At 39.3% G+C, this 20583-nt stretch overlaps 1 protein-coding gene across 13 annotated transcripts in view; it reads left to right on the top strand.

The window, feature by feature from the left end:
* LOC131228670 (uncharacterized) overlaps positions 1-20583 on the top strand; it is a 105671-nt gene that overhangs the window by 60999 nt on the left and 24089 nt on the right. For all 13 annotated transcript variants that reach the window (XR_009163046.1, XR_009163047.1, XR_009163048.1 and 10 more), the window contains one exon: positions 17163-17350. Coding sequence is in view for 10 of the 13 variants with exons in the window: in XM_058224497.1 (XP_058080480.1) it covers positions 17163-17350 (188 nt within the window). In the remaining 3 variants the exon portion in view is untranslated. The remainder of the gene's footprint in view (positions 1-17162; positions 17351-20583) is intronic.

Here is a 20583-nt window from a genome sequence, read left to right as displayed (position 1 = left end):
CACCTAACCAGTGGATCAACCAAATTCTTGGGCTAGGGAATCAATATAGTGGTGCCTTTCTAATGGATGAATTGGTTATCAGACCTATGCGCCGTGATGGCAAACATGTGGCGTGTGCTTGAGTTGTATTGCACATCTGCGTGGGCTTTGCAAATCTCATCTTTAGAGAAGCTGGACGGATTTGACTTTCCTATTACCCTGCCTGCAGCAGTGCTGTGGAGCCCACTATGATGACTGTGTGACATCCACTCTGTCCATCCACTTCGCCAAATCACGCTAGGTTATGACTTCAGAATTGAGGTAAATCCAAGACTTGTCTGCCACACCACAAGCAAACAGTTGGTATTCAACGGTCACCAATGAAACATTCATGGAGAAATTGTTTTTCTCATGCATGTTTACCAAAGGTGCACTTTTTCACGTAAGCAATTCTCAAGAAACAATTCCAGAGAATTGTTTCCTGATAATCAATTCTGCAGTTGCTAGAAGCAACTAGACAGGCCTTTAGTGAATTTACAGACTGCGTCTCTACATAGAATTGGGGAAAAAGCTTTTATACACTGGAGGAGAGTCATGGATGATATGCAGGCACTTAGAAATTGCATCTGTCGCCTGCAAGGAAGTCAAAATTAAACTGTCCAAATTATTTGTCCTGGTTTGGATGTATCATTAATCAGAAATTATGATTATTTGATTATATGACTATCGGATTGGTGGATATTTATTGAATGGCTAGAAAAAGAAAAAATAAAATAAAATCCAACCATCTTATTTCAGCAAATAAGTGTAGGCGAATCAGAGGTCATGATTGGTCAACCTATCTGATTTTGGGATAGTGATTTGGTGTCAGTGGATTCTGTAATTTAGTCAGTTTAGTTTGAGTTAAAGTATACACATTTAAAATTTCTAAGTGTCATACTCTGCTAGTGCATGCCACAAACTCCTAGAAATTTGTTGCTCGTTTTGTAGGAACTCATGCAGTCTTGCAATGCTTTTGATGGTCCTTTTTTAGGTTGTATTCTTGCTTCAGGGCCGGTTTCTGTTACAACTTTCTAATTGGTCAAAAAAATATAAATAAAAAAATCATGCAAATTGCTAAGAAAAAACTCTGATGTGGGGGCGTGGACTGCGTACCAAGTTACTCAGTACGCTATAATGGATTGCCCACATGTTATGTATGTGTCTTATGAACGCGGTCCATCCATTTTTCCAGCTCATTTTAGGGCATGAGCCCAAAATTGAAGCATATCGAAAGCTCAAGTGGACCACACCACAGGTAACAATGGGGATAATGACACCCACTGTTGAAACTTTCCTAGGGTCCATAGTGATGTTTATTTGTCATCCAACTTGTTCATAAGGTCATATAGACATGGATGAAGGGAAAACACAAATATCAGCTTGATCCAAAACTTCTGTGGCCCCCAAGAAGTTTTCATTGGTAGGCGTTCCAATGCCCACTGTTTCATGTTGTGTGGTCCACTTGAGATTTGGATGAGCTTAAATTTAGGGATCATGCCCTAAAATGAGTTGCAAAAATGGATTAACGGCATGGATAAGATACATACATCACCGTGGGCCCCACACAGTTTACTCAGTACGTAATCTGCATCCTTGATGTGGTGCCATTATCCCACGCGTTTACCCGAGAAAAGGTTCTGAAGAATTTTCTGCAAAATGAAGCCTAAATTATGTTCCTTCATGGGTGTCAAAGGATTGAAAAGACTTACATTTTTCAGTGACCATCAACAGAACTGAGAACATTCTCTTGGTTTTCAACTTTACAAGGAAGTTTATGCGCAACTGATGCTCTACTTCTACAGAAAGAATTGAAGTTACTATGATTGATGAAACGGTTTGCACTGCTAAAGTTAGGGTGGTGTGATCATGCACGGATTTTCTAGAAAGACTTTTAGTCATATATCTTGGCATGCCTGTATATTCAAGTAGGTTGAAGGTTGATTTGTTTGATGCTTTGATTGTCAAAATTAGGATAAAGGTTGTAGGATGGAATGATAAGCTTCTTTCAATTGGTAGTAAGCTCATTTTAATTATGCGGGTTTTGAATAACATGCATGTTATCTTTTATCAGCTATTGACGGCTACTAAATTGGTTATTTATTGTTTGGAATCTATCCTGGCTAATTTTCTAATGGGAGGGTGATTTTGGCCTTAAGCCTCATTGGGTAAGTCAGGATAAAGTTTGCTCACCAGTGCAGGAAGGTTGGGAATTAAAGGTTTTGAATTAAAATGCTTTGGCATATGTTCATATAAAGAAGCATTTAAGCTGAATTTATGCTTTGGAAATATGTTTGGAACAATAATCTCTCAGATGGTTAAAGATTAAGGGGTCATGCTATTGTACATGAAAGAAAATACTTGATGTGAGGAATGACTTTCTAGCTACATCAAGATGGCTGGTGGGGCTAGGCAATATTTCCTTTCGGGAAGACTGCTGGTGGGAAACCAAAGTCTTGAGGAGCTGATTGATTTTGATAGGGTCACCATTAATGTCAACCAGCTTATTTAAGACATTCTTTTTGGCCTGTGTGACATCAAATGAGGATTCGTTGTTCGAATCTCTTCCAAGGGAAATCACTCTTGAAATCGTGCACTTGGGTTTATGAATCGTGAATGATCAGGGTGAGCTAATTTGGCCTCTTATGTCATGGCAGCCTTTCAGTTAAGTAAGCTTGGTGGAGTTCTAGTTAACAATCTTTGGACTGGTCTATATGGGTATGGAATAAGATATCACCTTCCAAACTATCATTTTTCTTATGGAAAGTGTTTTTGAGTGAGACTGCTAGTTGATTGCATGGTCCCACACATGGGTATTTGCATCTTTTCCAAGTGTAGCTGCTGGAAATTGTCAACAATGGAAGAAGTCGATCATCTTTTGTGTAAAGGCGATTTGGTTAGGAAAAATTTGAGTTTTTTTTTTTCAGCTATACTTGGGGCATTCCTTTTTCAGCTAATCTACCTCTTTATCAGCTCAATCTAGTTTTCTAGAGCATCAAGTAGGAAGCAGCATCATTGTATCATTGGAGCTTAACCACTGGTTGTTTCATTGGAAGTGTGGGAAGAAAGGAATCCTTGAAGGTATGACGATAAATATACTTGCACTTGTATGGATCAGGAATATTTTTTGTGTTCCGGGATATTGAGGAGGATTTAGTGAGGAATGTGGCTTCCTTAAAAAAATAAAAATAAAAAATCCTTCTACTAAGAACTTGAATCTTGATATTAAGCCTAGTAAAGCTAGGGATTATTTATTTATTTATTTTATGACGATAAAGCCCCCTTTTGGTATACTTAAGCTTAATGTTAATGGAGGTTCAAGAGGAAATCAAGGTATTGCTAGTGGAGGCAGAATCTTAGAAATGAAAAGAGTGATTTAGGAAGCAAGGCCAAGTCTGTAGTCGCAAATTAGGAAATCTAGTTGGTTTAGGAAAGTCCTGTTTAGCAACATAATTTTCTAAGGGAGCAAGTCGTAGGCTCAGATACATTTAGGTTTTGGTTTTCTTATTACAACTCTCTCTCTTTCTCTCTCTCGCTCTTTCTCTCGTATGAATTTCTATGTGGTATTAGAACCACATCGATACGTGACATAGTTATTGAATTTTTCTGCTTCTAGTTGTGTCAGCTCTAATCCCTTGCAATTTTTCGGTTTTGCTGAAATCAAACATGACGATTTCGAGTGCTTTTATTCCAGAATGTAGAACTCTGGAAATTGCAAAGTGTGGCTACAAAGCTCTTCGGTGGGCCAAAGGCCGTGGAACTGTTGCCAGTCAAGTAAGGCAACAACTCTGCTGGACTGTGACAAATAATCTACCATCCTCACTGCTCTGAATCCAGTTTTTCTTGAAAGGTCAAAGCAGATTGAGGTAGATTGTTAGTTGGTGCATAAGTTTTGTTCGGATTACTATCCACTCATGTTCCTTACAAAGATTGGTTGGTGGATATCTTCATCAGAGTTGTTCATTCTTGCCACCTTCATGAGATTTTGTGCAAGCTGGACACGTCGGGCACAGATGCTTCAGCTTGAGGGGGAGTGTTGGAGAATGTTTGTGGTTGTGCATATAACTGTGGTCATGAGATAGGATGTATTTTCTCCTTCATGCGTGTGTGTGTTTATTTTGTTACTCTCTCATGGCACCATTCCTTTTTCGTTTAGGGTTTATATTAAGCTTGCTAGCTGAATATAATTCAGAAAACAATAGTTTTCTTGAAGCCTCTTACTCATCTCTCATCAAAGGGTGCTTCCTATAATGTCCGTCCAGTAGGTCCCCTGCTAACTCGAGCAATCATTCACATCTCTATCCCACATTCATTTGCAAAGGTACTCCTAATAGGTTGAAGACCATATCAACTAGTGTTCCATGTTGCAAATATGGCATATCTTATGTAGGTTTTTTTTTTTTTTTTTGAAATGATACTGTTATTCCCATGTTTTCCAGCTACTTTATCACCTAATTTGATTTCTGAAATATATAAGTGAGTCGTTTATGGATTATAATTGGAAACCCCATTTTTTTGTATCCATCTCACATCAATTACTCGACTTCTTTCCCCTATAGGTACTTTTATACGAGTTTCCTTTGTAGTGGATACCTAAATGCCATGTATGGCCACTAGTAATCTGTCTTCTGGAAAAGACAATGATTCTTCACTATTTGAGGTGTACTAATTTACCTACTAAAATATCAACAGTTTCTATCTAAGATCACAACATTACAATTCCATATTTGTCCAAATTGCGGAGTAAATGAGCTTCTAAACGCGGTATTTCATTAGTGATTCTTTCAAGGCCTTGGCTTGTCACATCAGTCTAATTTTCATATATTCCGATGTGAAGAGAAGTATAAATATCTCCATATACTAGATGTTCAATAATTAGTACATGTCTTCAGAATTGTAGCCTTCCCATAGCATGTAAGCTACTAATATGTTTTTTCTTTCCCAAAAGAAAGTTCACTACCAATTGTAGCCAAGTGAAAATTTGTCCCTTTTTAATGTATTTTCCTCGTTGAACTTGAGGTTTTCAATGCATACAAGTATTTTTGTTGGAATATTGATACATAAGGAGTGGAATGCTTATAGTGTATCCATTGTTTGAATTATCTCAGATATTATTGTCATCTCTAGCTTGGCGATATCAATAACACTGGTAGCGATACTGATAACACTGGCAAAATCGGAAATTTCAGACATTAGCAACGTATCGCTAAGTATCGCCAATGTATCGATATCGTTATCACAATGTGCTCGATATCAAGACTATAATATTTCATTTTCTTTCCAGTTGTTGATGATTTCTTGGCAAAATATTATGACTTGTTGATATTCTGTAATATCAATGGATGTTTGGATGGAAGGTTAGAAGAATGATTGAATGGTTAGATGGGATGGTTAGACTGTTTCTTATGACGACACATGCTTTTAAGCCCCCATTAAATGGAAACTTATTGTGTATACATTCTTCTTACAAATTCTTTATTTATTGTGTATACTTATTTATCAATATGCAAGTATGTGTATTTTAGTATCTCATGAAGTTTCATTGAAAATTCTATCATTTTCCCATGTTTTTCCACATTTTTGGTTATTAGTGATATTATCGACAACATCGATATTTTTTCCGTATCCCCGGCCAGTGAAACTTGTAGCGATATCGATACTTTGAACACTGAGTGTATCCATTCCCTGATTAAATGATCTTGTTAGTATCAGTATAAATAAGCTTTCCTGATGTTCATCTATAGCTGAAACCCACAAATCTAGAACCACTTCTCATTCCAAGTTTCCAACCCAGTTTCAATAATGCACCTCTTGGACCGAGAAGGCGGAGCTGCTTGGTGTTGCATATTAGAACTTATTAAAGTCTGATTTGCATCATTATGCTCAATAAAAGGAATGAGGTAAGCTTCAATAGAAAAATATTGGGAGGGAAAAATGCTTGGAAAAGATGAATTTGTTTCCATGCAATAGTCAGAAATTCTTGATGGTTTCTAGCTGAACAATCTATTCTTCTTGATTACCCCATTTCAACGCCAAAGAATTTCCTACCGCTACCATAAAGTATTCATCTCTACTTGGTGATAAATAAATCATTTGTACTTCGTTGGATCTCTTAGATATTTCATACAAGGGACTCTTTATAGGCCTCTAATGACCAATCTTTGCACGGACAGTTATGAATCCAATAAGTCCAACATTGATTCCTTCGGGCGTGTCAATTTGGCAAATACATCCATGGTGATTAGGGGAAGCAGATTGCGTGGCGTGCCACACTCCACCGACCTCGGTGGGCCCCACCATGATGCATGTGTTATCCACACCGTCCATCCATTTTTCGAGATAATTTTAGGGCATGGACCAAAAAAAAGAGGCAAATCCAAAGCTCAAGTGGACCACACCACAAAAAGCAATGGGTACAATGACACCTAGTGTTGAAACCTTCCTAGGGCCCACCATGATGTTTATTTGCCATCCGACCTATTCATTAGGTCACACAGACTTGAATAAAGTTAAAACACAAATATTAGCTTGATCCAAAACTTTTGTGGGCCCCATGAAGTTTTTAATGGTAGGCATTCAACCTCCACTACTTTTTGTGGTGGGGTCCATGAACTTTGGATATGCCTCATTTTTGGGCCCATGCCTTAAAATGATCTTGCAAAATAGATGGCCAGTGTGGATATAACACATCGTGATGGGGCCCACAAAACTTGGTGATGTCAACACACCACCGAGGTCGGTGGTGTGTGGCACACCATGCAATCCACTTCCATGATTAGTATGGATATCTTGTATTTGAAAAGTAGTAGTTCACCTGGTCAATCCTCCTAGACCCAAATAAGTCAATTTTTGCCGATGGACTATTTGTGTCAGTGGATTAGTTGGATCCGGATGTAGACTGAAAAATGATCTATAAGTGGTTGTTAATGGAGTTGAAGTTACCAAATTCTGAGTCGGTATCAATTTATGCCAAACTATGCCACATATAGTTCTTTGAGCTGCATTTTCTAAAGGAACAGGAACAATTAGAAGTGATCTTGTAACAAATCTGCTACAGAACGAATATGTTTATTTTTCAAGTGATTCATATAATCAAGTGTGCCCATTTCAAATTTCATTCTGATCAAAAGATCTGAAGCCGCAAATACATCTCGTGGTAACAAAAGTGTATTATTTGGACAGATATTAGGATTTAGTCCTTGGTTCATGTTTCGCTGGCCAATCCTTCCTAATTCACATCATTATTGAAAAAAAAAAACCATTTGTAATTCCTTACATGAGGATTTAGAAAATATTAGATCCTTGCCTACATAAGCAAATTGTTGACAAAACTCTAAAAAAAAAGAATTTTCCTTTGATGCCATCTTTTCTTGTTTATGTACCATATTAATTTCTTCTTTTTTATGGAAGGATAATGGGAAACTTTATTAAAGGCCCGCAGGAAAGCACATGGGAAAAGAATACAAAGGGGAAACAAGAGACAAATTACGTCCCTAAAATCGACTTAACAAGGTCTATATCAACGTTCAAAACTGTTGCCCATTCCAAAATAAAAGATTTGACGTTCAACACTATAGAGACCATAGACCCCGTAGAATCCTGAAAGTGCCGCCTATTCCACTCTCCCCAAATAGACCACCATATAGCCGAAAGAAGTGAGTTGCAGATCGGCCTCCTCTTTTTGCAAGCCCTATACCCAGACCATGCCTAAAGAAGGTTAGAAGCTGACTTAGGCATAACCCAAGACACACCGAAGATGGACGAAAATAAAGCCCACACTTAAGCCGTAAAAGGGCAACTAAGGAAAAGATGGTCCCTAGATTCAACATCTCATTCACATAGGCAACCCATGTTGGGTATAAGTAATAGCCCGCTTTTAAGGGTTATCAATAGTCAACACTTTGTTCCTGCCAAGCAACCATCGAAACACTGCTACGTTTGGTGGAGCCCCAAAATACCATTAGTGGAAAGCGAAGGCCCCGGGAGGGGGTTGACTCAAGAGATGAAAGGAACATATAGAAAGAGCTGACTGTGAATGTCCTCAAAGGATGCATGGACCGCACCATTGAATCAAAACCTCTTGAAGGAGCCACAATCTGAAGGCACACAAGAATAGACTGTAGCTCCTCTAATTCATTCTCCAAGAGGAATCTTCTACAGGGGGGCATCCAATTAACCACTGAACTTGAAAGAGTAAAACAGTCCTCAACTTTGAGCTTACTAGAAGTCGCGAGATTAGCCAAGCAAGGATAATCCATCTCCAGGGGTTTATCACCAAGCCACATATCTTTCCAAAAATTGATACTTGCACGATCACATGGAGAGAAAGAGACACCATCCCAAGATTTCCTTTTGATGGTTGATGGTCATTATTGATCTCCAAATATGAGAAGATCTGTATAGAGAGGAGTCCTTTGTTTCCCATTTCCCACCCCCCGTCCTTAAGACTGTATTTGGCTGCAATGATGTCACGCCAAAATCTCCCTTCCATGGTTCCAAATCACCATAACCACTTTCCCAACAAAGCTTGATTCATAGTGTGTAAGATCGGATTCCCGCTCCCTCGTCGGCCATTGGCTTACACACTTCTTCCCCCCCCCCCCCCGCCCCCCCCAAGGAGAGGGGATAGAGGATCTCCTTGGCAGAGCCCCCTTGATGACTTAAAGAACCCTTTGGACGACCTATTTACAAGGTCCGAAAAGGAAGGTGAACTGACGCATCTTTGGATCCAGTTTCTCCATTTTTCTCCACATCCAAGTCTGCCCAGCATATAGTCCAGAAATTCCCACTCGACATGGTCATAAGGTTTCTCCATGTCCAATTTGCATGCTAACCACGACTTTTCTCCTTGAATCTAGAATTGAGGCATTCATGAGCGATAAGAACATTGTCCAAGATTTGCCTTCTTGAGACGAAAGCCCCTTGAGTTTCAGATACCATGGACCCCAAAACCTGGCAAAGTTGCATAGCCAAAATCTTGGCCAAGATTTTATATGGGTTGCCAAAAAGGCTGATAGGCCAAAAATCTTTTAAACCTTCAACCCCTCCAACTTTGGGAATAATTGCTATGAAGGTAGCTCCAAGCTCCATCGGATCCATTGGAAGGGTGCCGTCTTCAAAAAATTCTAATATGAAAGCAATGACATCCGCACCAAAGGCTAGGGGGAAGCAATGAGGACTGGGGGCTTTATCTCCCCCCAAGTTGTCCACCGCCTCTTTAATTTCAGCTTCTAAGATCAGCCTTTCAAGGTCCCTTGCTTGGAGATCAGATAGTGAATTGAATGGAAGATAATGTAATCTCGGCCTACACCATTGTTCCTTTGAATGAGCTTCTTATAAAATCTCACTATTGGTTTGCATACCTTTTCCTTTTTCTCGATTTTGATACCATTAACAAGTTCTATTTCTTCTAGCTCTAGCGGACGCCATGTTTTGGAAGAAATGAGTATTCTTGTCATCTTCTTTCAACCATTGGGCTCTTGACCTTTGTCTCCATTTGATTTCCTTCTTCCTTTAAAGATTGGAATATTCCATTAGAGTCACCAACCACTTCACTTGATCTTCCTTAGATAAGGCTCTCCCTTCCTCTTCCAAATCAATAGCGTGAAAATCCTCTAGCAGTCTGGCTCTCTCGATCTCCTTAGCTCCCAAGACATCCCTTCTCCTGACCTTCAATTTCTCCTTTAGAAGCTTTAGCTTCTTATGGGGTCTTGAACCTACCTTGCTTGTAACTTGAAAGGACTGCCACCAATCTTGAACAAGATCCTTAAAGCCTTCCACCTCTAGCCAACTTAGCTCCAAATGAAAGGGTTTGGGAGCCCAATTGTCAACATCAACTTGGAGTAAGATAGGCCCGTGATCAGAAACCAGCTTCAAAAGTGCGGTGCAATGCGCGAGCTGAAATATGGCAATCCAATTCAGATTAACGAGGAACCTATCCAGGCTTGAGAGACTCGGATTACTCCTGCCGTTCGACCATGTGAATTTAGCTCCAAACATGGGGATATCAATAAGTTGTAGGTGTTGAATAAGATCGCCAAAGTCCCTCATACATCTAGTAATCCCCGCACCATTCGATTTTTCACAGCAGAATTGAACAACATTGAAATCGCCCCAATGCACCATGGAAAGGACCAACGACTTGCTACCAGTGTTCGAATTATCGGTATTGCTACAAGTTTCGCTGGCCAGGGATACGGAAACAATATCGCTGATAACCGGAAATGCATGAAAAATTGAAAAACAGTGGAATTTTCAGTGAAACTTCAGGAGATGTTAAAATGTACATATTTGCATATTTAGAAATTAAAAAATAAATAAATGCAAAAAGAATGAATACATAACAAGTTTCCATTTAATGGGGCCTAAAAAGCATGTGTATTTGTAAGAAATCAGTCCAACCATCCCATCCAACCTATTTTACCATCCAATCTTCCATCCAAACATCCATCGATATTGCAAAATATCAACACATGATATTTCACCAAGAAATCATCAACAATTGTAAAGGAAATGAAAGATTGTGGTCTCAATATCGCGCATGTTGCGATATCGATAATATCGAGATATTATCAATATTATCAATGACAAATTGAATACTACATACATCCATGTGCCCATGAAAAAAAATGTTGAAATAAATTTTTTTCTAATAAACAAAATTTTGATGATATCATTACGTTAGTGATATTATTGAAATATCGTCAATACACTTATGATACAAGCATTACCTAGAATTTACATAGTCTAAAATATTGGCGATACATTGGCGATATTGATGCATTGGCAACACAAGCGACACCTAGAATTTACATAGTTGAAAATGTTGGCGATTACATTAGTGATGCATTGCTAATATCTGAAATTTCTAATAATACTACTAGCGTTATGGGTATCACTGAGCTGGAGATAAAGATAATATCGGAGATAATTCGAACACTGCTTGCTACTGACTGGAGCTCCACCTAGAAATAAGATCTACTTGAATCTTTACTAAGGCCATACATCGCCGTGTGGGTCCATTTAAACCCATAAGTGATTTCGGAGAGGACAACTGAGACTGAAAAGTTTCCAATCCAGCAATCTTCCTTATTCGAAATTGATGAATCCCAAGCAACCACAATGCCCCCTGCTGATCACACAGCTTCTAAAGAAACAAAATCCTTGGACTGAATTCCCCATATTTCATTTTGCAGCAAACCAAAAAAAGACGAAACTGAGATGATTTGAGCCGTAGATTTCTTACAAATTCCCTTAACTTGAGATCTCTTGGCATTGCATCCCAAGCCCCTAACGTTCCAGCTTAGCACAATCATTAGGAAACAAACCTTGCCCTTCTTCCCTGAATAGGCCCTTTGACACCGACTTCATAGTTCCATGAGCCCTCAAGTCTGAGGAGTTCCCTATAACCCTTAGGGAAATGTTTGAGAGAGGGGCTCGAAATTAGTTGACCTCGATGTTCAATGAACTTTAATACTGCAACTGCATCTTTGTCGCAAGTGTGGAAGGACAACCCAATCTTCCTGCCTACCCAATGGATAGCTTTCTTTGTCCAGTCCAGTTCCTCTATGACAATCGAACCTGCTGCAACATCCCTACCTTGGATTGCTTCCCCTCTAGCTTTAGCTTGCAAAGGAGTAACATCCAAAGCATCCAAAAATTCATCCCCCAAGCCAATAGGAGATCGATGATCAGCAACCACTTCCACCATAGCTTTATTCACGTCCACTGAAGTTTGATGGTCCTCCAGCGTCGATTCAGTATTCCACGCTTGACTCCCATTACCAGAGGAGCGCACCTGTTGGATATATCCTTCAAGCCATGGTTAGCAGACGCTAGAGCATCAGATGACAGTCCGTGGCTTATGGGAGAAGAGGATCCTTTGTCGTGAAGGAGAATGGCTCTCGGTGCCCCTTGCAATAAGGCACAATTTGTCTAATGTCCTGGGTTAAAAACCCTTCATTTATTGACACACGTACTGGAACAAGTGCTAGGGAATTACATGTATTAATTGCACGTGTAGTTGGTTGGAGCAGGGATTCGACTTGAAGAGGCACGTGCTGGAAAGGGAGGGATATGCTCCAACAGGGATCACATAAGCATATATTAATAGAATAGAAACCTCTGGTAAACCCATAACTCAACAGATAAATACATTACATAGTCGATTTTAGGGATTGGCGACTTCCCCATTCAATGATTTGGGCATTGAGTGTTCCTAAAATTGTTAATGCCAGATCGGGTGAATTAGATAAAGATGTTTGTTGGCATTCCAGCCTTCCTCTTTTAAGGCCTATCTGAAAGAGAATTCAGTACCTCTTGGTCATGAATATCTGAATAAGACAAACTGTCCCCATGGATATCTTTGCTTTAGAACAAAATGATTAGAATTCAACTCAATCAACTGGAATGTGTATTCTCCATATATGAGATCTTCCAATCAAGAAGATCCATTGACTTGAGACGAAAGAAAGGTCTATCTATTTTATTTAGTTATTCAATTAAACCAATGATTCATTGTTGGAGCAGATAGCAACAACCATTTGGGTCGTGCATCTTTTTTTTTTTTTTCAATGGATTAATTTATTTCATTATGGAAATTGTTTTATGTAGGAGTAAGAGGCCCTGGTTGTTCACCATTCAGAATTGTTGTTTAGACAGCTCATACCATCCATAAATTTAACAATTGGTGGGCATAGTAATGATAAGAGAAATTGGCATAAACCAACACCGAATGGGCTGAGAGAAGACTCCAATGCAAATCTACAAATTACTCTATCTAATAGGAAATGGAAAATATAAATTTGCTGTAAAAAGAATATTGATACTTTCTGTACCGACAAATAAGATGTGACAATGTAGAAGTCCTTGCCAACAATGCGTAAATAATAGTGCTCCAATGTTGATATATGTCCAGTTGATCAATAAAAGGTCAAACAGTGCTATTCCAACTGCCGACAGGGGTGAAAAGACTCCAAAACACTGCTGCAACTCCACGAACAGCAATGGAACTCCAATCTTTGCGTGCGCCAATGGCTGCAACTATCTAAGATCACAAAAACAGTGGCGTTTGACGCTATGAGAAGACGTAGGAATCCACTGTTCTTCCTCCATCACCAAGCCATAGGTATCCAACTCTTAAAAGCATGTAGAATAATGTTGAGCATCCCTTACTAATCACCTTTTATGATATCCTTTAGGCCCATGGGTCATTTTTAGGGCCTAATAGAGAAAAAAAGACACTTTTGGACCACTTGTAGCATATTAGAAATAAACAAGTGTTTCCATGACCGTTTCACCCGTCCAATTCCATTCCACTCCTTCGCTACATCATTCTGGGTAAGGATTGGGAAATTTCCCCCCTGTTACATGACTCAAGTGTTTCATTTTATTTGGGAAAAGCCACCTCTTTCTCAACAATGCCTTTGTGTTATTTGATCCAATAACATTCCATTATATAGGAACAAATTTGATAAATACTAATAACTCTCAAATGGAGTATTAGAACCGAAAGAGCCATTAGATAATGAATTGTTGGTCGTAAGCCATCTTGAGCAATCAATCACCAAGGCTCTTCATTCTTGGCAGTGTTTGAAATATTGGTATCGTGTTACATATCACCACCTTGGGATATAGATACGTATCGGTTATTGCATGTGATATATATTGGTTGTATCGCGTAATGTATTGTTGTCAAGGTATTCAAAATCGGTTACGTATCAGCCGTAACAGCCGATACGTAATGATAACGGTATCAACCGTTATGCGATACGGCCTCGAAACGGGGCGCCTCTATTTTTTGGGTTTGTAATGGCCGTTACAGTACTGTAACAACTGTTACAGGCCATAACCCTAAAGAAAATGGGAATATATATATATATATATATATATTTTTTCCTTCTCTTCTTCTTCTTCTTATTGTGCTGTGGTGTTGCTGCCCTTCTTCTCCTTCTCTCTCTCTCTCTCTCTCTCTCTCTCTCTCTCTCTCTATCGTTTCTGTCCCCTCTCTCTTCTTTCCCTCTTTTCTTTTCATTTCCCTCTTTTCTTTTCATTTTCCAGAAAAAACGAAAGGATTGCGTCGCTGTGTGACAGCCAGAACACTTTTTTTTTTTTTTACTCTGCAGTGCATGTAGCATAGTGCACACGCACTGTTTTGTTACATGGGGCGCACCTTGATTTATGTGTAGTAAATTCATGCTGTCCATAATGTTTCAAGTTCATTTTAAGGCACGATCCTTGAAATGAAGGGATCCAAATCTCAATTGGACCACGCAATTAGGATTGAATGCCCACTTCTTAGGGCCCACTATAATGTTTATTTTCCATCGAACCTGTTGATGAGGTCACAGAGACCTTGACCTTGATGAAGGGAGAACACAAATAACAACTTGATCCCAAAATAAAATGTCTTAAGAAATTTTTAATGGTGGGAATTAAATCCTTATTTTGTAATCCACCTAAGATTTGTATCAGCCTCATTTTTTGGACCATGCCCCAAAATAAGTTGGCAAAAAGGATGGACCACATGGATATACAACAAATGCATTGAGGTGGGTCCCACTTTCAAAGGCATGCTCATTAGTGGTCCACCGAAGATTTAGATCTACCTAAATTTTTGGACCATGCCTTAAAATAAGTTGGCAAAACAGATTGACGGCATGGATATACAAATACATCGAGGTGGCCCGCCTGGCCCACTAGTGGGGCCACCTTTGGCTTACTAGTGGTCCACCTGAGATCTGGATTTAGCTCATTTTTTTCCAATACCCTTAAATGAGTTGACAAAATGGATGGATGACATGTATATATAACATATAATCGAGTGGACCCCATATACATGGCCCTAAAAATTTATACATGAGGTATATATCAACTCAAAATTAATCAATTAAATTTTGGGACCATTGTTGCTAAGTCACAATCCCAAAATTAAATTGTTTGAACAATTTTCACTATTAGTTTGCAGACATTTTTTTTTTTGAAATGGACCATTTGATATTTTTCACTTTTCATTGTCCAATAAATGTCCACCAATCCATTAGTGGGATAAGTGCCAATAGGTTGCATTAATTTGAGGCTAGTTTAGGGCATCAAATGGTCCCCTAATCAGCCCCGAATTGACAATACTATTTACCCCAATTTAATTTTATTTTTTTCAAAGATTTATGGAGGAAAATGATATCAAATTGTTAGGTATATGAATTACGTAATAAGATACAAAAGTCCCTAAGGGTGTGTTTGGCCGGGTGGATTGGAAGGGATTGAATGGTATTAGGGTGGATGGCATGGATTTCAAGGTAATGATGGTGTTGTCATTGTCTTAAGATCCACCGGATTGCTATATCCCGGGATTGCTATGTGGAGTCTGTTTGGCACGCCTGGCCAATCCTGGGATTAAACCTTCCCATCCCGTCCAATCCCTCGAACCAAACACATCCCAAGCAAATTTGAACAGATTAAGGTGGATTGGATGGGATTTAAAGGTAATGATGGTGTTTTCAGTAGATTGTCTTAAGATCTATGGGATTGCTATATCCCGGGATCAGATCACCCAGTCTGTTTGGCATGCCCGGCCAATCCCGGAATTTAACTTCCACTCCCTTCCAGTACCATCCAATCCCTTCCAATCCGCCTGGCCAAACAAGCCCTAAACTCTATATATTGAAATGAAATGTATGTGAGTCACGAAGTATGCAGTGCACTAGCACTATAAATAAAAGGAAAACTTGAAAATACAAGATGTTTTGGTATTACATTCATTATAGTAAATTTATATAGATATTATATAGGTAGAAAACTAAATATAAAAGGTTTGTAGTTAATTCCAGGTAGTCAGGTTCATAAATCCATTAGACATCCCGATATAGCATTCTCACCAAAGAGTGGACCGTTACACCACCATAAACATGTTCCAAATTATAAATGAATGCATATTTGGAATATTTAAAATATTCTGGATTTAATGGATATTTTTTTATAATTTTTTGACCAAATAAAAATTTGCACCATTACACACCCTGTAGCGGCCGATATAGGGCGTATCTGTATTGGTACGGTGGGCACCGTTACGCCCACCGATACGGCAACGGAACACCTTGATTATTGTTGTTGTTGGAAACATGGGGAAACATTGTAAAATTGGTCAAATTTTAGTAATGTTAAAAAAAGACATCAATACACACTTATAAATCAAAACATTACAAAAAACAAGTGCACATAATAGGTTTTCTTTGTATGAGGTCCTTATCCATGCGTTGTCTAACTAAATTGATGCAAGTATATTCAAAGTCTATTCACATAATTTATAAATGTAAGAAGACGTGTGGAAACATGAGCAATACATTCAAAAGCAAAACAGGAATGACTAGATTAGGTTACATACATGTTTGATTTCATGTTTGGGCACAACGATTGCAATCGATTTGCAAGAAAATGGGAAATTTTGATCTTTTTTTTTTTTTTTTTTTTCAATTTTCCGCAACTAGGCCCATCTCCTCAAATGCATGAAAAGTCATGGATTTGTAACAATTTGACACTGATTTAACATGATTTACAGAAAAAAAAAGGATTGAAAATCGAAAATACTCACCAGATCGAACATGGGGGATATATCCCAGTACTTGTGTGTTTCGTATTGCACAGGTGGGATACAAGATATATCGTAGGATATAGCAGCCAATATTGTTGATACTTAAAACACCGATTCTTGGCACCATCATGAGATTATATTCAAGCTGCACATATCTAACATATATGTTTCAACTTGAGGGTGAGTGTTGGGCAGTGTGTGGTTGTGCATATGAAGTGTATTTTCTTCATATGGGTGTGCACATATGTTTATTTTGGTGCTCTCTCATGGCACCATTTATTTTTGGTTATCAGATTTCTCTTAATAATATGAATGTAGAGGGAGGATTTCTATCTCCTTTCACTCTTCCTCAGAACTTCTTCTCTCTTTTTCATTTCCTACACCAATAAACTGTTTTGTTCCTGTTAATATATATATAGCCATTTGCTTTCTTATAGTATTCATAAACATAGTTATTTTGCTCTCAGATTATTCTTAAAAGTCCATTGTTCATCCTGTCTTTCTAAGGCCTGACTTTACATGCTTTGCTACATTTACTTGGAATCCATCCCCAAAGACATTTGCAACACTCAGCCCAATTCCAGGATACATGCAGTGGCTTCTATCCAAGTTGGCATCTCAATCAAAGCTTGCTGAATCAGAGATTGAAGAAAGTGGTTTGTTAGGAGAGAGATTAGTTGGTGGTACTTTCAGAGAGAACATACTTCATCCAGAAGAAGAGAGGGCAATTTTGGACTCATCTGAGTAAGTCTTTACTTAATGGTTTAAAGTAGGTAATGTGAATCATGTTTCTTCTTTCCATATAAGTTTTATCTTCAAACTTCTCTTTTTTAGGAAAATGTGGATGTAGTAGTACTATTACTATTTTTTTAAAACTTTGCGGCGGAACTTAACATGATCATATAGGAATCGTCAAAATTTTAACGTGTATTCCTTAGTTGCAGATTGTCCTTGGTAATAAATCTTGTAACTTAGTTCTAATATTTGTAGCTTTTCAAGAAACGAAATGTCAAAACAATTTCTTTGGCCAAACTGATTTACTCAACTGAGTATTGAGTCAGGTTGTGACATTTTAATTGCTTTTGATGGAACTCGATTTCAGTTTTCAAATTATGAAATTTGTGAAGTGTTGTGCCTCGTGTTCTCCACGTTTTTATTTTCAAAATCTGAGGCCACGTAGGGCTGCTTTGGTAGAGAGAAGTGATCACCATAGAAGTGGGCACAGGTTCATGTCACTAAGTTCAACATGGTGTTTCCACTCACAAAGAAAGAATAGCACTTATGGATAAGTGGTGGATTATTTTACCTGGGCACAACTATAGGTGTTGAGTTTGGCAGTACAATGGATCTTTTAAACCTCTCATTCTCTGCATATGGGTACATCAAGTATTATTACATCTTGTCAGTATAATCATGTTTAAATACTTCTATATTCATTGGTTGGTTTTGCAGCTGAATTATTCTTTTCACATTAATCTAAATAACTGATATTTCTAGAGTTCGAAATACAAATGAGTTTAGGTGTCAAACCTTGGGCAATGGCGGGGATTTGGGTGGTCTCTAATGCAAAACCTAAAAAGGGATGCAAATGGATCAAAGAAAAGAAGAAAGAGATTGTGGGAAGGACCTAACAGGTTTCTGAAAGCAACGCACTCTTAACTTACTGTTTTTCTTCATCACTAGGACAATGTTTGACATCCATTCAGCATACTTGATCGGTCAGATGAACCTGGCCTTCAAGAGTCGTTCGATTTCCTCTTTGATCTTGAGAGTGACCTCGACCGTCATCCGTCTTGGAGGCTGCTTGTATGGCCGATGCCCTTATTTGGTAGGTTACCTGTGTTGAACCAAAGATCTATAAAGTCCTGACATGTCATGATACTCTCATGCAAAACAATCTGCGAATTCTCTGAGCAGACTTATTACTTCATCCCGCTCAGGCGGCCGTAACAAATTGCTTATAAACGTGGGCCTCAGATCCTAATCCATTCCCAAATTTATTTCGTCCAGCGGGTTTTGAACCTGCGGTTGACATTCCTTTGCTTCTCCTCGTAAATCTTCTAAATTCAAACTCTCTTCATCGGCCAACTTGTCCAATTCAGCCAAATTTACAAAGACTCTCTTGTCAATTTCTTTCAGGCTTTCTTCAAGCCTCTTTATTCTGGCTGTGAGGTCGGCCCCGCACACTACGCCTTTAGCTATCACAATCATGATATTTCTTCGATAACTCAGCGGGTGGTTGGCTGATAAAGGACGATGTCCTTCGGCCGAACTTCGTTCGCCAAGGTCACGTCTGACATCGCTTGCACAATACTGCTTGGATTTTTCTTCACTGTAATCCTAGTTGGGCGACCATACTTATTCCTCCCTGTGAAGCTAATGGGCCGTATTTCCTCACCGTAATAATATGTTTCATTAGCGTTCGATGTTGCCAAAAAGGGTTTATTGTCAGCTAAGACCAACTCAACCTTATTTTGATTCCAAAAAATCACAAATTAGTGGAGAGAAGATGGGATGCACGCGAAAGAATGAATCCAGTCCCTCCCTAACAAAGCATTGTAGCTTGACGATGCGTCAATTACAAAAAATGGCGCCAAGACAGATTTTGTGCCAACGGTGAGGTCGACCGGTAAGACACCATGTGTGTTGGTAACATGACCGGCGAAATTGCTAACAATCACCTCATATGGAATCAAATCGGCTACGATTTTTCCTAGTTTAGCCATCATCCTTTTTGGCAAAAGATTTACCGCAGCCCCATTGTCTACTAAGATTCTAGTGATAGGACATCCATCCAAATGAGCCGATACGTATAACGGCTTGAGATGTTGCGTCAAGTTTCTGGTGGGTTTGTCTATGATCACCCTGTCGGATGTACCATCGGACGCTATGGTGACTGTGTTGACATGCAATGTGTTATCATGTCTACCTTCCTCGAAAGGGAAAGAAGCATGTTGTATGATTACTGGAGATGTGTGTTCCTCTACATCCCCAGGCATTGTGTTCGGCTGAGCTGACCTCACTTTAAAACTAGACGGCAAAGTTAATACCATATTGCAATGAAACATCATAGGTGGCATTGACCTAAACACAATCTCACCACACAAACCTTGCCCCCCTAGTGTATCAGACTCGACTTTCTTGGTCTGACTACGGTGCTCGTAGGTCGTAACATCGAATGGGACATCGGCCGTCGTATTTGTAGGTTCGCTAGACAACCAATCTTCTGTGGGGAAACAATCCTCACTAAAGTAGTCAGACAAGTTACCGGTGTCGTCGTCTTCCTTAAGGCCTTCCGACTTCTCCATGCTTTCAAGGGGATGTTCATCCTCGCGGTCAGTAGGTGGTATCACAACTTCGAATGTGTTTACAGCCACTGGTTTGTCAGGTGAGGGAACTATCCAAAATGGACGTGGTTACCTGGGCTCCGGTCGAGGAGGTATTTCATCCCCCTCTTTCTTTCCTTCGTGCGGCTCTTTGCCTCTACCACTGGCGCTTCTGGGCCCTGGTCAGAGCTTCTAGCACCACCAGGAATTTTGGGTGTGTGAGGCGCTTCCATACCCCTTCTCGCGTAGCAAGGGGTTTAACCATTCTAGTTAAAGGCGGCCCCCACTGCGATTAGTGGTTGGATGTTGATCGCCTTAGCCGATAATGATCTCGATCGTGGCCAGGGTTGAAATCTCCTTTCTGGGGATGATCTCTCGGTTGTGAAGGGATTTCCCGGGCACAACAATCACAGAATTGTGATTTTTAATAGTTCCTTCGACTGTGTGATGAATGCACATCTTGCTACCGGGATGCTCACCGCCATCTTGGTGTGTATCGGCCGGGCGTTCCACGTGGGTCTTTCGAATCGAGCTCAACTTTCAGTTGAGGATAGCCTCTCAAATCGACAATGACAGTGTTTATCTCCATGCCGGCCGAGAATGGATCAGTATCGATTAACATGGCTTCCTTTCTTTTTTCAAAAATTTTAG

The sequence above is a fragment of the Magnolia sinica genome, chromosome 16 (genome assembly GCF_029962835.1).
Source record: "Magnolia sinica isolate HGM2019 chromosome 16, MsV1, whole genome shotgun sequence".
Classification (NCBI taxonomy): domain Eukaryota; kingdom Viridiplantae; phylum Streptophyta; class Magnoliopsida; order Magnoliales; family Magnoliaceae; genus Magnolia; species Magnolia sinica.
Note: the sequence above shows the minus strand (reverse complement) of the source record. Positions and strands in the feature narration are given on the sequence as shown.